Source organism: Dermatophagoides farinae, chromosome 10 (genome assembly GCF_024713945.1).
Source record: "Dermatophagoides farinae isolate YC_2012a chromosome 10, ASM2471394v1, whole genome shotgun sequence".
Taxonomy (NCBI): domain Eukaryota; kingdom Metazoa; phylum Arthropoda; class Arachnida; order Sarcoptiformes; family Pyroglyphidae; genus Dermatophagoides; species Dermatophagoides farinae.
The window spans coordinates 2,594,750-2,613,518 of NC_134686.1; the positions used below are offsets into that span (position 1 = coordinate 2,594,750).

Sequence of the window (18,769 nt, forward strand, 5' to 3'; positions counted from 1 at the left end):
TACATAAAATCATAACTAAATGAATGGAGGCGGACAAGATTGTTTTTTTTTTGCCGCCACCATAATATTAGTTGCTTGTAGCTGTCAAAAATGTTTTACATGTGATATTTGTACACACACACACAGTTGTTACATCAACCATCATCAAAAATGAGTGAGACAGAGAGAAATTAGCTACAATGGATTGAATTTAACAACAACAACAACAAAACAACAAAAAAATGACACGTCTATGTGAGTGTAAAATAAAATAAAAAATACAAAAATTTTCATCCAATTTGATTTCGGTGTTCATTTTGGTTGGTTGTTGTTTTGGTGGTTATTTGGCTGGCTGATTGACGAAATTATTCATCGTCATTACATGACGAATAATAATGATAATAATGATAATGATGATGATGATGATGATGTGATTTCGTAAATCAGTGAATTCAATTGAATTTGAAGAAAGAGAAATTTAAATTTAGATTTTTTTTTGTTTTGTTTCGAATCAGTCTGTGAAAAGTGTTTTTTGTTGTTGTTGTTGTTGTTGTCATTTTTTTTCACTGATTTCAGCCATTGTCATGATGATAATCATCGTCATCATCATCATCATTATTATATCGTCATCATCATTGGGTTGGAAATAATGACGACATTAAGGTGTGTGTGTGAGTGTGTATTAGTTGCGCGTGTTTTTTTTTCGATGATTACAATTCGACAACATTATTGTTGTTGATTGATACGTTTGTTGGATTTTTTTTTTCATTTTTCTTTGTGTTTTCATAGCTATGTGGATAATTGTTATCCATAAAAGATTTGTGTGTGTGTGTGTAAGATTAGCTTCAATTAATACGTCCACATAATCTCTGGATGATCTGAGATCAGATGTTTATTTTTTTTTGTTGATGAGTCAAAGCAGATGTTTTTTTTTTGTTTTAAGCTGTTGTCAAAGATTTTATTTTTCGTTTGATTCTTTCAACGAGATTATGATTTTGACTTTCATTCAATTTGTTCATGTTGATCGATTTTTTGTTTTCCTGTGATCACACAAATGTGATCAATGTAGTTTACCTTAATGATGATTTTTTTTTCGTTTGGAATTCGCATTCATTCAATCTGAATAATAATAAAGTTATGATGGCAAAAACAATCCAGAAATAATTGATTAAACCGAAATGAAAAAAAAAATGAATGAATAGAATTGTAATGGTGAAATTGAAAGTCATGGTCAAGTGGTTGTTTTGGTTTTTTTTTCGTGTGTGTGTGTGAATCAATCTGAATGAAAGTAAGTTTTTTCCCCTACCACACACACATTTATTGTTGATCGATTGATTAACAAGTTTGCATTCACTTTTTTTTCAATCATAATTAATGATTTGTTTTTTTTTGTTTTTGTGTTCCACTTTTGCCAAAAAAAAAAAAAAATTTGAAACATTGCCCTTGCATGGATATTTTTTTTCGTTGATTCAATTTCTGAATTGATCAATGATTGGAATGAGCGAAAAAAAATCTCATTTTTTTCTCGCTCAAAATATATAGACAACTATATGATGATGATGATGACATTGGAATGGCAAATTCGTAAATGCCAATGGTTGAAACAAACAAATTTCAAATTGATTCATACATCATGTACACACACACGCGTGCACACACACGTAATGAAAAACCAATTTGATTGAATAAGAAGAAACAAAAAAACAGAAAAAAACATATCATTAAATAGAATCAAAAAAAAAGTTTCATTCCATTTTAGATTGGTATTCAAAAAGAAAAACAGAACACGTCATCTCATTCAATCATTTTATTGCATTTTTCATTTTTCATTCAAGGGAAATGGAAACAAAAAAACAAAACAAAACAAAAAAAAAGAATGCACAAAAGAAAACGAAATCATCATCATCATCATCATCAACTACCGGCAATTGAATAGCCACATATATACAATATGGTCAAGTAAACACACAGAAAAGAAAACAATGAACAATTAACGGACATTTAGAAACGGAAATTGAGTCTAGCAATGTGAATGAAAAAAAAAGAAGAAATCAAATTGATCAGATTCAGATCTCTCATTCTCTGTGAAAAATGTGAAACATTTCACCATTATTTAGTTTTTTGGAACAATTTGTTGGCAATAAAATATCTAGATATTGCCATTGTGATACTGAATAGTGTTCTGTGTGTGTGTGTGTGTGAATAAAATTCAATTGAACTTGAACTTTTTTTTTGTGCAGAAATAAAAAATTTTTTTTTCTTTTTTGTATAATTTATTTCATTTCACAGGTTTTTTTTCGAATGAAAAAAAATAGAGATGTGAAGATATAATATGCTTTTGTTGTTGTTGCTGTTGGTCTTTTATTTTATTTTTTTTTTTTTTTTTTTTGATTAGAAAATTTTCAAATTCAGGTTATCAACCATTGTTATGTGACGAATGTGTGACATTGATGATGATGATTGTGGCTTGAATGTTTTATTATAGCATCTTTTAGAATAGAATCGCACTGGTATTTTGCACATTCATTTCAATTCAATTTTTTTGTTTTGTTTTTTTTTTTTGAACAATAATCATCGTCATCACTGTGTTTTTTTTTGTGTGGTCAGACCTGCCCTCATCAGGTCGATTAATTGATTTTTTTTTCACATTTGCTTTCCATTTTTTATTTGATCAAATCAAATCAAATCAACCACCACCATCACCATCATCATGGTTTTTGTATCTTGATATCACCATTTTCAGATAATCCATTTGGATTCGTTCTATCATCATCTACATAATCCATGCTTGTACATTTTTATCAGATGTATACCACTAATGATATATAACATGATTTGTAATTTAAAAAAAAATGGAAATGGAAAACCAAACGAAAACCAGTTATTTATTCATTCATTTTTATTCATAAGTGAAAAAAAAGAAACCTGTCGATCAAAAAACTTGTTTACATTATTGTCAAATTCAGTTTATCATCATCATCATCATCATTATATCAATAGATTTATCATGTTTCAGTCAATGTGTAAGTTTTAATTAGATTTCTAATTCATTAAATTTTCATGACAAAAATTCATTTTCTAAATGAACAAGAAAAAGACAAAAAAAAAGTAGAACAACCTTGATGTAGTAGTAGTGTTCATGCACTACAACACACACACACACACAGAGAGAGAGAAAGAAAGAAAAGATTCCAGGTTTTTTTTTGCCTTCTTACACACACACACACACACAGCTGGCCTAATTCTACCTGTCATTCATTAGGTCGATGATTATGTATTGCCGGTGGCTGGTTGTCTGGTTTTTTTTTTTTTTTGAACATCGCACTGTCGGTGTCTATTTGTGTATATGTATACACTAAAAAAAAACTAGCCATCATCATACTCATAATAATAATCTTATTAATGATGATGATGATTGTGAGCAACAAGTGGACACATAGTGGTGCATAGAAAGAGAGAACGATGAAATAAAAAAAAAAAAAAAAAATTCCACAATGATAACTGTCACACACACACACACACATTTGTAACATGTATATATTGTGACATACTTATACACTCCACTACCTAGTAATGGATTTAATAGGTAATTGATAAATTAGATAATGAAATAACAAAATGAAAATGATATAAATCTTTTTGTCCATTCCATTCAAACTGTTGTTGTTGTGTTCGGTGCAACAATTTGTTCATCAACAACAACAACAACAACAATGAACAAATTCGTTTGCACAGATTATATCGCCAAGTGCGATTCTTTTTTTTACAACAACAACAACAACAGAAAAATGAAGGAAATCTACTTATAAAAAATGATTTATATTTTTTTTGTTTGGCTACAATGGTCCTTTATAATTATATATTTGATGATGATGATGTCATACACAAGAAACACACAGCAAAAGTGTGGAAAAAAAAAATTGAACTTTAAACGATGTTGGTGGTAAATGGTAATTATCAGCTATCATCATTCTCTCTCTCTCTCTCGATGGTTATTAGTAATATTGAAAATTTATTGGGTTTTTGATCTATTTTTTTTCTGTTGAAGTTATCCTGATAAATATGAGTTGTTGACCATTCAATGTTTTTTTTTTTTTGGTAATGAATATCATTATTATTTATTGGTTGTTGGATAGTTTTTTTTTTGCTGGTAAATTGTTGATTTATTATTAATATGGTCAACGATTTTTTCATCTTGTTCATCGTCCATCATATAAAGATTCGTGTACAATTTATTTTTTTTTAAATTTTAATACCACACGTGGAAACGTTGTGTGAAAATTTTCAACAACATCGGGTGATGATTGATTTCTTTGTCTTAATTTTTCATATATCGCTAATTAATATTTTTTTTTCTTGATTAATCATCATAAGAAAAATAAAAAATTCGTGATCATAATGAAAATTATAGCAAAATTCAATTCATTTTAATACGAAACGAATATCATGTGAATATTGTCAATGTAATAGAATGGTATATATAGCACAGATGAATGAAAGAATTTTCAACACCACCATTATGATCATCATGATCGTCATGATGATGATTTAAATCAGGTAAATTGATAAAAAAAATGCTATTATGACCATCACATCCAACTTACTGTGTGTGTGTTCAATTGTCAAATCGTGACTAAATCATGATTCATACATACACACAATTGGTTTTGAATTTAAACATGATGATCGTTTGATTCAGGTTGTTGTTTTTATTTAAATCTTTTAATTTTTTTCTGTTTTGTTACCATTCAAGTATGATTAATGTCTGTGTCTGTGTGTGTGTGCATGCACTTGAATTAACTAAATGATATTCTCGATTTTGGAATCAATTTGGTGATTCTTTTTTTTTTTTTTTTGCCAATGGTGTATATGACCTAGATGTTGTTGTTGTTGTTGTTTTTACTTGCCTCTCACATGAAATATTCATTGATTTTTTTTTCTTTTACTTTTTTTTTATTTATAGCTATAATAATCAATGATGATGATGATAATGATCATCATCATACGATGAAACGATGTACAGCAAATGAATTTGAATGTATTCGTGATTCAACTTGTATTGATTTATCATCAGTTGGTGATGGAATAATTGATTGTATTGATTCATCAGATGAATGTCCTGATCCTATACAACAATTTCGTTGCCGTTGTGGTATACCAATATGTATTGATCGTAAACATTATATGGATGGACAAATTAATTGTGATGATGGTTCAGATGAAGGTTTAGAGGTTACCATTTGTCAAAGTTTCATACAAAATGAACTATTACCTAATGGTGAGTTTTAATTTTTAATTAATTAATTAATTAATTAATGTTTATATGTTTATAAACAACAACAAATCCTTTTTTTCCGCCTACTAATATGATGTTGGTTATTATCATTATTTGATTGTTTTCGTCTTTTTGTATATTTAATAATAATAAACGGATTTATATGTTTAAACCGTGACTATCTAATAATCCAACCAAAAAACTAATCATTAACAAATCATAATCATAATGATGATTCTTGAACTAAAAAATAATGATACATACACATACATAGTGGTCATTTACTTGACCATTCAGTTTTTTTTTTCGTACAAATTATATCCATATTAATAATAATGGATACACACGATAATGATAATAAATAACCACATCCAACTAATTGATTGATTGATTGAATGAATAAATAAATACGACACCTGGTCACATTGATTGAGGTTGAATATTTTTAACACAAAAAAAATACTTTTTTTCAAACTAATAATAAACCAAACCAAAAAAAACACAAATAATTTGACCATCGACAACACTAACCCATTTATTCGGGCTTCAAATTCTATCCGTATGTTTGTCTTTTGGGAATGGGAAAGTGGAAAATTAACCTGAATTTTTTTTAAAAAATGAACCTACTACTACTACTACTAACCACTCATCTGTCATTGAATCCAACATCCGCTGAAAATTTTTAATCATTTTAAATCCATTCCGGTATAACTCAATATTGAATATTTTTATCGTTGATCCAAAAAAATAGGAATGTTGACACGTCCACAACAACAACAACCACAGCAAAGGCCATATGATATGAATGTTCCATTCATGACCGTTATTGGTGAAGATAATGCTGATGATGATGGCGAAATCGATGATCATAATACAACAACAGCAGCAGCAGCAGAAGCAGCAACAAATGGAAATAAATACATGGCTGATGTTGATGTTGATGATCCAATTTTATTAATACCGGAAAATATTGAAGAACTTTTTTCATCTGAATTTTTTGATTCATTATCAACAACATCATCACCGTATATCGATGAAATAACAATGAATTCAACTACTACTAACAATGGTGATGATATTGTTTCTGAAAGCAATGATGATGATGATGATGATAAAGATAAAAACTTTTCATCATCATCATCATTATCATTAATGTCATCATCATCATCATCGCCATCATTATTGATCGATGAACAAATAATTACGCCCAATTCGTCCACTATCATCATGATAGATAATAAGATTGAAACATCAACAACGAAACAATCAACAATGGCAACAACAACATCAACATCGACATCGACAAGTCATCAAGATGTAGTCGAACTAACTGGAACATTTTTACCATATGAATTGTTGACAGCTCCAACAAAATATCCATATTATCATCGATCAATGATTACACCTCCAATTCTATTAGAAAAATTGACTGAAACAAATTCAATTGTTGAAATAACTGGAACATTTATACCACAAATGATGACACAATCATATGATAGTGAAACTGGTCAACATCGACAACCGATGACCACCACCATTACTGCCAACAACAATACTATGATGAACGAATCAGTTAACAAGGAACGATGGAAATCAACGATGACAAAAATTGATGCTAATCATGCAGTCGAAACGGAAAAAATGGCTAGAATAAAAATCAAACAAGCAACAAATCAAACATTTATCATTGGCAATAAACGTTTGACAATTCTCACGGGAATCTTTTATGATCATCAAAATGACATTGGTACAGCATTCATTGTAGCGTGTGGTGAAAATCGACTAGCCAGAATAGCAATGGATTATGATCGAATGATCTGTGATAATGTTCCTATCAAAATACGTAAAGAACGGCCACGACAATTTACTGATGATGGAAATCATCGACAATCATCAACAATAAATGGTACATTAACCATTAATTTAGCATCGGCTGGAAAATCATTGATCGTTATACCAGTGTTTACAACTGGTGGTGGTGGTAGTGGTGGTGCTAGCAGAAACAGTAATAATATAAAAATGGTTCATGCTGAAATTGAATTGAATTTTAATGATGACAATAATATGGTTGGTCGACCAATGAAAACAATCATTTTATCTGGATTAGGATGGAAGAATATTTCAAAAATTGAGGTCAATGCAGATAGAAAATATGTTCCATACATAGTGAAAGATTTACAGCCATCGATTGTTGATGTACGATTCGATATTAAAAAACAATTGTCAAATGTACAGATTATTGATAATGACAATCATCATTATCATCATCATTCATTCACATTACCATCATTGTCATCATCGTCTGCATTGATTGTACCAACTACGGCGACGACGACGACGACGACAACGACAACATCATCTATTTCTAGTAATAATCATAACATAATGATGTCATCAAGAATTTTGTCCAAATTTTTAAATCGTCCACGAATGCATACTACAACAGTGGGACGTTTCAATGAACAAGATGATGTGGAAAAGAAATTCTTGTTGGATAATTATTTCAGTGGCAATATTCCACAATATGATCCAACCATTGTGGAACCAACATCATCATCATCATCCGTTACGGTGAATCGAATTCGTGATACAAGCACCATTTTTGGTTTCATTGATTTTACCACCATTGTTAATGGTACAATGTTGATTTTTACGCCCAAAATCAAAGTCGATTCATCGGTGGATAAACATTCGACCATTAAACCAACTAAAGTTGCATTGTTCCATGATTATCTTCAAACATCATCATCATCATCACTTATTGGTAAATCCATTCCATCATATGATAATGGTAAAATAACTGTTTATGATGAGAAAATATCACCATCATCGATGACACCTGAATTTATTTCATCACGAAAGCTTGATAAATATAATGAATATTTAGTCACTAGTGATGGCATAACAATTACAAATGGATTCATATTGCCAAGTTTTTCATCACATGTGCCAAATTCATTGAAATCATCAACAATGACATTAGATACTTTCATTACTAGTCAATCATCACAAACGTTACCATTGAAATTGATTGCCACAACATTTACAACAAAACATACTGATTTTATAACTGAACAAATTGATGGTGGTAAAATACGTACACGAACATCGGAAATAATATCCACTAATGTTATTTATAATAAAAACAATGATGATGATGATGATGATAATGAACAATCGAATCGAATAAGGCCTACAAAACCAATGAAAACATTTTTCACTACATATACTTATTTTACTACATTTAAAAATTCTGAAACTGAATTTGTACATAGTCGTAAAGAGATTGTAACAAATATTGTCGATCCTTTTGATGAAGATTTAGCCATTATTGTACCAACATCATCAACATCATCATCATCAATCACGTCCACAAAGATGGTCACAAACATTTCCGAAATAAACAGTGATGCTGATGCTGATGATGATGATAATGGTGATCCAAATACATCTTCCGCCATCCATTTGATTGACACAAGACCTTTGTCTTCATTTTCATCATCATCATCATCATCATCAACGCCAACTACAATAAAAACAATGCCAACGACAATGAATGATGATGATGATGATGATAATGGCCAACAACAACAACAACAAATGAGTCCGACACCAAGTCTTCATTCTTTGAATTTGAATTCAAATAATAATAACAAGCCTACACCTTTGAATAAATCATATCTGGGAAAATTATTGTCCGGTATAGCCGTTCCAATCACACATTATACGACGTTTACATATTATACGACATTTTTCAAAGATTCAACATCACAAATTGTGTCCCGTACAAATGTCATATCAAACATTGTGACCGGAACAATAAATCTTAATCAGTCACCACCAATGCCATCATCATCATCATCATTAGTATCGATACATAAACGTTCAATCATTGAAGAGAAAGATTTTACAGCAGCAGCAGCCGAAAATTTACCAATTGTAATCACACCAGTTACTGAATTTTCAACATCAACATTATACACTACGTTTTTTGTACCTGGTCAAGGTTCAACGGTTGTAACAAATACACATATCTATTCAAATATCTATCTACCTGATGTTGAAGATTTAATTCATACAACCACCACATTACAACAACAAGTTCAACGTCCGATAAAAACATTTCAAAATTATCCAGTTATAACAACAATCAATTATCATTCACCATCGACCGTAAACGATGAACGTATTCAAGAATCATCGACGACAATATTGAACCGTATTCAACAACAATCTAATGACGGTATTGTTCGACTAATCAATGGAATACCGGTGCTAGATGATCAAATTGTTTTAAATACAGATAATGCACACAATGAACGACAAAATACAGTGGTTCCATTTGTACCACAATCTGTCCGACAGCAACAACAACAATTATTATCATCATCATCATCATTGGCTCGTATCGAAATTGAAGGCTCAAATGATGATAACAATCACGATATTGGAACTTCTACCAATTCCATCAGACGTAAAGTTATAAAAGTGACCAAAACAAGAAAACTTATGGATACCTTGAATTTCAATATCAATAATAATGGTGATGATCGCCGTAAATCAACAGTGATTGTACGTAGGCCGCCATCTACATTGATTACATCAATTGGAGACAGTAATACAATATTAGTTGATGGTCATTATCATGATATAGACGGTATAGATCGTACTGGACGATTACATCCATCAATAACGCCAACGCCAGTGACATATTATACAACATATACATATTTCACTACCGAATTGATTGATGGTCGACCAATTGTTCGCTCTAATGAACATCTTTTCTCTACAGTTATTACTGGTAAAATCCTACCTACACGAGTTGTTCCGGATCAAAATCTACGCCGTATTCGTCGTACTGTGGATACATTGATTGATACTGTGGATAATCATCCAACTAAACAAAAGTCATCTAGTCTAAACAATCATCAATCTTCTTCTGTTATAGTCCAAGATAATGATGATAATATTGTTGTAGTCGATGTTGATGAACAAAATAATCATCATCAACCGCCATTATCGACTTTGGAATCAAATCGAAAAATTGGTATCGTTTCCGAAATGACCAATCAGAATGGTGATCAAACTTTATTAACACAAATTATTGGCACTACAATCAATGGATTGTATGCTCAATTTGCCATCACTAAAACATTAGAATCACCTACATTGAATCCAATCACAATTCAATTGAATCAAACATCCGATAATGAATTGAATGATGTTGTTGATTATGAAATTACCGAATCTAATCACTTGGATACAACGACAACCGAAATGTCCAATATTATTAGTGATGACGACGAAGAATCGATTACAACAGAATCCCCGATTGATATGAATAATCAAACTATGACAGAGATGTCTATAGATTCCGAAATGATGATGGTCGATGATTCGTGGTTAAGTGATGAAAATGTTCTAAGTGAATCGTCTTCACTCAGTTCATCGATCGATATTGAACCAACATTTTCATCACCGAGTGAAACACCAAAATTATCTTCATCGGTATTACCCAATAGCACCAAATCGGCGACCACCACCACCACCACCACCAATGACAAATCGACCATTGATTATCGTACCGGTTTGATATCATCATCAATCGAAACGTTGACCAATCTTGAACGACAAGAATTGATTCATTTAACAAAGGAAATTTTCGGTACGTATATTGGAGGTATATATGCACATTTGGCCAAAACACGATCCGAAACTATCACTTTACCACCACCACCATTACAAACACATCCTGTATCATCATCAATGATATTTCATACTATCTCTGCCTCTGCCAACTTGGCAACTACAACAACAACAACAACTGTACAAATGACACCATCAACCATAAGCCTGTTTTCCGGTTCTTTGGACCCTTTTTCATTGAATGCCACTATTACCGATGCTTCTATTTCCACTGCAATTGAAAGCACATCTTTTGATCCTGATTTGCACGTTAATAATATTGCTACCTCTTCCATGATTATTGATGATGCCGTATCCAAGATTATTATTTCCGATCCCAAAGAAACTATCATTTCCTCACCTACCTTTACAATTTCTTCCTCTTCTTCTTCTTCTTCTGTCTCTGTTGTTGTTGTTGATGATGATGATGATGATGAAAAACATTCGACCATTGATTTATGGCCATCATTACCTGGTTTATCATCCATTTCATATGCAACCGGAACAATCAATGATACAGTATTGGTAGTACACACAACAGAATTTTATACAACACAAATCAATGGTTTCACAGCACATTATTCTCGTGAAACATCCAATATGATTGGAACAATTGATCCAACAACTACCACAACAACAACTGTAACAAAACCATCGGTTCATTTTCCAACACCAGTTAGATTTTTATTTAGTTCATCATCACGTTCATCAATTCCAATGCCTGCACAAGTTATTACCACTGTTGTTACAGTAACCACAACTCTTTTCGATGAATCTAGTGGTTATTCATCATCACAATCACAATCACAATCATCAGGATTAATTCAAAGTGAATCCAATTCATGGTTAGCATCTAGAAAATTTAAACCAATCTATAATAATCAAGATTATGATGATGGTGATGGAGATTCATCACCATACATGCTGTCCAGTTCATCATCCGGACAAATGCCAAGAAGTCGAACTATTCGTGAAAAAGATAATGCACAACCACTCTTTGATTATGGTGATTCTGATGATGATGTGGATTATATTGATCAGATTGATACTCCGGCTAGATTAGACTCATCATCATCATTGACGACGACAACTACAACCACCACCACCACCACCACATCTTCACCAAGAACAGCCAATAGAAATTTATATTGGCAACCACGTCGTAATCCAACCACTGGATTTGGTCAACGTGTAGGATACAATGAACCGGATACAAATTGGTCATCGAATACACGAGCAGTTATCAATAATAATAATAATAATCGTGTTGTAACACCTCGTCGTAGAACACAACAACAATCAATTTCGAGATCAACTGCTTCTTCACCTGTTTCGACAAGTGCAACACGTTCATTAGAATTTTATCATTACAATGATTATAATCCAAATATTTCGGATCGAACAAATCAAAGAACAAATTCGAATGATTCGAATTCTCGTCATAAACAGTCTCAACATTTGGATCGAAATAGGAGTTTGAATCGAAATCGTGGCAGTCTAAATCGTGGCCGTTCATATTATACACAATTGACTACAACTACGACAACCACTCCTGCTCCTAGGAACATAAATCTACTTCCAAATCAACGACTTCGTTTGAATCGTAAATATAGCCGAAATCGTTTACCTCATCTAAAGAATTTGAATCGTGATACACAACAACATTCTTTGTCTACATATCAACGATCAACACAATCGGATCCAATGGATCAACAGCGGAAATTTGGCCGTGGAAATCGCCGTTCACGATTACATCAGCCAAGTTTACAGCAACCAATAGTGGCCAGCACTATTTATGCAACGGAAACCATACCAAAAGTTCCGATAACTGTCACATCGATTGCTACTACAGTGAAAACTGTACCAATTTTTCATGGTTTTCGTACTTCATATGCAACATTAACAACAACAACATTGAATACAAGCATCATTCCACATACATCATATGAAACAAGTGTAGATGATGATGGAACAACACGAACATTGTATACACGAATGACTGATCAATTGGAACCGCATAAAATTACCGAAATTCTTGTAACCACAAGTGCATTACAAGAAGTTAAATTAATACCAATCAAATTTGGTTATAGTACAAGAACCGAAACATTGACGGATGTGAAAACATTTACAATGTTAACCACGGTCATTTCTACCGATTCATTAGCATTGTTAACACAATTATTACCACCACCACCTGGTAGTACATTATTGACTACCACTTATGTTACTGACCATACACTTTCATCCACTACCTCAGTATCGTTATTATTACATGGAAAAACATTAGTTAGTACATTGACATTCACATCGGTTGCCGAAACAACCGTTACGAAAACATTGACCGTTCCAATAACAAATACAGATCATCATCATCATAATAATCCTTCACCATTAGTAACAATGTTAACACTTTCGATACGTGGCGAAAATGGTGATATTACTGAATTGATCACCGCTATTACTGTTCCATTACAGCAGCCACAATTACAATCATCGACCATTATGGCTACAAAAGTTGAACGTGATATACGATCAACTTTAAATCGATTAGATAATTACAATGAAAGAATGTTCGATGATGATGATGATAATGATGGATTGGATTATTTAGGACCAGTTCTATTAGAAAGTTCTACTGGATTCGGACAACAACAACAACAACAACATAGACAACAACAACAACAACAGAGCCAAACAAAATTAAAAAACAAAAATAATAATCATCATCAATTTATTTCCACTTCCTTTATGACTGTTGATTCAAAATTACAATCACAAGACACCAATTCTCATCCTTATTTTATTACCACAATTTTTAAAGGTCCCAATACGGAAATCTATGAAGCAAATGTATTGCCCATTGATATGGATAATCAGGATGAATCACCAACGGCAACGTTTCGAAAACGTAGACTATTACAATATAGTGATAATATCTATAAAGAATTATCCGGTGGTACATCATCCAATTCATTCACATCGGAACGTAGTAAACCAAATCGAAAATTTCAACGTGTTCGAATTAAATCAAAAGCAGCCTCTTCTTTGAATCATGTATCTGGATCATCATTGACTGAATTTAATCGATTGGTAGGTATTCAGGATAAACAATCACCACCACCATCATCATCATCACCGCACATCAATTATGGTCCAGAATCATTCAATTCATTTCGGCGACAACCAGTTCAACTTGATCAACCATTCAATATGTATAGTAGTGTGGTTGTATCGATTCCACCGATTAGTTCAACAGCATCATATTTATTGGCCAATAATTTTCAGAAACCAACTTATCGCAAAATTAAACCACAACAAAGTCGTCGAATTGTGTCCAGTATTAGACAGGTAAATCCAACCGTTGCTGCTGCTAATCCATTACATCAGGCCATACAACCGAGTCATGTATTATCATCAAATCTTATGATTGCTTCATCCACTTTGCCATCGTTTATTGAAATTCCTAATCAATTTAATCATAATAATAATAATAATCATCACCACCACCATCATCATCATCATTATCCACGATTACCATCAAGTCCAACGCTTCCAATTCAACCGGATCCACGACATGTTATTCAACATATCAATCATGCTATATTACCGCATAAAAATCGTAATAATCCAGTCAATCAATTCAATGTTCATAATGTTATGGATGACCAGGCAATTGCACTGCCATATGATACTGGTTCCAATTATCCACCACCTTCTAATGGTGATTTGGATATATCAAGATCAATGGTTCATGGATCATCATCTTCAACAGAGCAATATTCACCATCATCTGTTCAACAACATGAACCATCATCATCATCATCATCAGCGATTCATACGCCTACAATTCCATTAACTTATTATACAACGTTTACATATTTAACAACCGTTATTCGTGGTCAACATACAGCTCATTTAAGTCGTGAAAGTGTCACTTCGGCCATCACAACACGAGCATTGGATAAAAGTATTGTGGAAATTGTTCGCGATTCTGATGGTGTTATAGAACCGACAAGATTACAAGAATTGGGCACCAAAACCAAAGGTCTGGCCACAACAATTTACAATGCTTTATATCAGGTTCAGATCTATAATGATGATCTTTATAAAGTAATACAAAAAACATATAATAAACAAGTTTCATTTAAACCTTGGCAACCAAGCACCACTTCTTATCATCCTGTTTTTGTTACAAATCATCTGGATGTGCCGAAAGAAACGCCATCTATTGTGGAATCATCATCGGTTGATCATCATCATAATGAATTTGATATCATTCGTACAACTAAAGTGGATGAATCTTCGTATCCACTCACCACTGTTGATACACCATTGTTGTCGTCTTCGATTTTGGAACCATCATATCAACCGGTGGAGAATACAGCCGAACCGACACCAACCATTGATTCAACGCTTTTCTCTTCACCAACATTGATACGATCTTCAGTACGAATAAGTTCAAGTGTTGTTCGAAAACCATATAATCCACGTTATACTCATCCAATGTCAAGAAGTCGACTTCGTATGCGTGTCAGTTCACGAACATCACATTTGCCCGTTGTTATTGAATCATCCATTTCCGATTCGTTTGTCGCTTCATCACCAACTTTGGATGATGATTTGTTTCCTTCATCATCGATTTTGGATTCACTTAACGATGCCATTAGCTCATCACGAGCTGCGTCAACACCAACTACAAACGTTTTGAATCGCCCGAATTTATTCCGATCCAAAGTAATTTTCCGTCCACGACCAGGACAAACTGGATACCAACCATTGAATAGTAAAATAATGCGTATCAGTAGCCGATTAGTTCGTCCAGGTACCACATCATCATCAGAGTCATCATATGAAATTTCAAGTCCAACACCGACAATGATAATACCATCAGCTACATTATTACAAACTTCTAGTGGCTATTACACTGGAAATGAATCTGGAAACGATAAAATGGATCATTCGGATGCTGCTCGTGCAAATAAATTTGTTCGTGTTTCGAATGGTGTCACATTAATCATTTCAAGTCGTATGCCAACACCAACACGGCCATATACATTCGAACCAACATTGGTGACCGGTGGTGCTGTATTGATGAAAAATATCATTCCAGAACAATATCATCATCCAGATCAACATGGTTCTTCGTCTTCATCAAATTCCATAGAATCAATCGAACCAACTATGACCACAGAAACGGTGAAATATTTACGTACAAGTACATTGCTCTCTACAATGACTTATTTTGCCACACTATTCAATGGTTCAACATCATCAATAACACCGATTGAAGATGTGAAAACTGAATTCATTACATTCCCAGATACGACAACAGTAACAAGATCAGTGGATAGATCAAATATTTTTATTGATGGTTCAATCACATCGATACCGTCTAGCCAGATATTGTTCAATCCTACTGATTATATAACATCAGCTCCAAGATTGTCATCAACAGCATATAGGCCAACATATTTGACTAGTTTGAAAAGTACATACACAACATTGACTCATTATATAACATTATTTCATGGTTCACATACCGTACTGTCTTCGATTGAAGAAATAAGTCCAACAATTGTTACCGAAACATTTGGTGTACAACAGACAAAACCAACACACGGTGATCACATCATGTCATCATCATCAATCAATGTTGAACATCATCATCATCATCATCATCATAATCATCATATGCCAAACATTCGTTTCACACAACCATCGATTGATGTGGCAAAACAATCAAAAAATCTTTTTGGTGGATTAGTACCAAGCGTTTCGACATTATTCACTACTCATACCTATTATACAACATTATTCAGTGGTACAACATCAATCATTCAAAGTCGTGAAGAAATAACACATTCATTGATAACAATGTATGTTCCTAGTAGTCAAATGACACAGCAGCCATCTATGCAAATAGCGACAACAACAACAACAACTGGTTCAAGCTCGTCAACAGAATTACCATCGTTCAATAATTATGATGACTTATGGCAATCAATTAGTGATAGTAGTAGTAGTAGTAGCAGTAATCAACAAACACCGCCATTAATGAATACAGCAACATCTATTTATTCGGATTATGTTCCAGAAGATCAAATTATTGTCGGAAGTGGTTCAATTCAAGTGGAACCAAGTATGACGGATAATTCTGACATTTTATCATCTACATTAAAGGATACATCAGATGCAGTTGTTTATTTTACTAATTTTATATTGCCATCCAATGTTGTCGAATCGGACAATACAATCGATGGTGCAAAAGGACCAATTAATCCACTTTTGAATCATGGTGATCTAACATTGATCGCTGATCACAATAATAATAAACCATCGGATATGGCAGTGCCGATTCTGAATCCAATAATACCAACACAACAGATGCATCCAGCCATCGTTGATTCAATGCAAACACAATCACCAGCTATTAAACCTGGTGCTATAATCGAATTGACTGATCTTTTGGATGGTGCTAATCTTGCCGGTAATATTGGCGAAGCAATCAAAGATATTGTACAAATATTGGCCAAAGGACAGAAAAATAAAATACCAAACAATCCAACATCGGTCAGAGATAATGCAGCATTTGATATTGATCGAACATCAGTCATCAAAGATATGATAATGCCACCTAAAGATGGTGCTACTGTTAGCCATATGGATGACCCGGTTTATATTCCAATTAATCGTCCCGAATTATTCACATCGCCAACAGTATCTTTTCCATCATCATCGCTTTTCGAACGAACATCTTCAATATATTTCATGGAAAATATGCCACCTGTAGCTTATGTTCCAGTGGAATTGCCCGAATCATCTCCCACATCATCAATTCATGATATTCAAGCAATCATACCAAAATTATCTGTAGATGATGGACTGTTGACATCATCCATTTTGGTTAAACCTTCATTTACAGTTCCCGTCTATGAATCATCATCATCATCACAAGTACGAGAATCCTATTTATTCCCATCAAAATCACCAATATTTAGTACAGCTGGAAATGGTCCTTCAACATCAATTGGTATTGCTGATAATAATGTGCCTCCGATGATTCATCCTACTGAAACCAAATATATAACTAGTGTTGAATCTTCACCATCTACTATTGTGATGACTACGACAAAGGTTTGTAAAATCAATTATCGTATCATTGTTTTTGACAATTGTAAAATTTTTCCAGGTTTATTACACAAGAGATTCACCATTAACAATCACATCTTCATACACAACGACAATGCCACTTAGAACTGTTGTCACAACTATTGTTGGCTCAAAGACTATTCTAAATACGTATAGTACCGAAATTAAACCAACAAAATCCACTTTTATTCCACAAAGTACGATCACAGGAGATTCAAACACAAGAATTCGAATGCAACCACAAGGTGCATCGACAAGTGGTGGCGAACAACGATCATCACCGTTCCGTCCAACACGTAAACCTGGTATTAATCGATTCAAACCACCATCGAGAGCAACTGAACCACCAAAAATATTCAAAACAAGTCATCGTCCTAGACAGCCATACAAACCATCGCCAACACCACCACCAACTGATTTTGATTCTGATCAACAACGACCATCAGGAGGATCGGCAACGAAAAAGACTACGAAATTTTCATATCCAAAAACTACGACTCGACCATCGATTCTTGATCTTGATCAATGTAAACCTGGTTGTAATGCTGCTAACAAAGAAATATGTAAAGAATTTGATGGCAAATTTAAATGTGATTGTCGTCCAGGTTATGTTAAAAAACCAATGGGCAATGATGTTTGTTTTGGTATGTCATTTAGATGATTACTATGGTTTCA

General features: G+C 33.0%; 1 protein-coding gene across 2 annotated transcripts in view; it reads left to right on the top strand.

Annotated features, from left to right (window-relative positions):
- LOC124491216 (uncharacterized) overlaps positions 1-18,769 on the top strand; it is a 47,930-nt gene that overhangs the window by 26,534 nt on the left and 2,627 nt on the right. Inside the window, exons 3-6 of one of the 2 annotated variants that reach the window (XM_075734431.1) lie at positions 4,943-5,257; positions 6,006-10,922; positions 13,767-18,079; positions 18,135-18,738. In XM_075734431.1, the coding sequence (XP_075590546.1) occupies positions 4,943-5,257; positions 6,006-10,922; positions 13,767-18,079; positions 18,135-18,738 (10,149 nt within the window). Of the gene's footprint in view, positions 1-4,942; positions 5,258-6,005; positions 18,080-18,134; positions 18,739-18,769 lie in introns of both variants that reach the window. The other variant, XM_075734430.1, reaches the window with a different exon arrangement.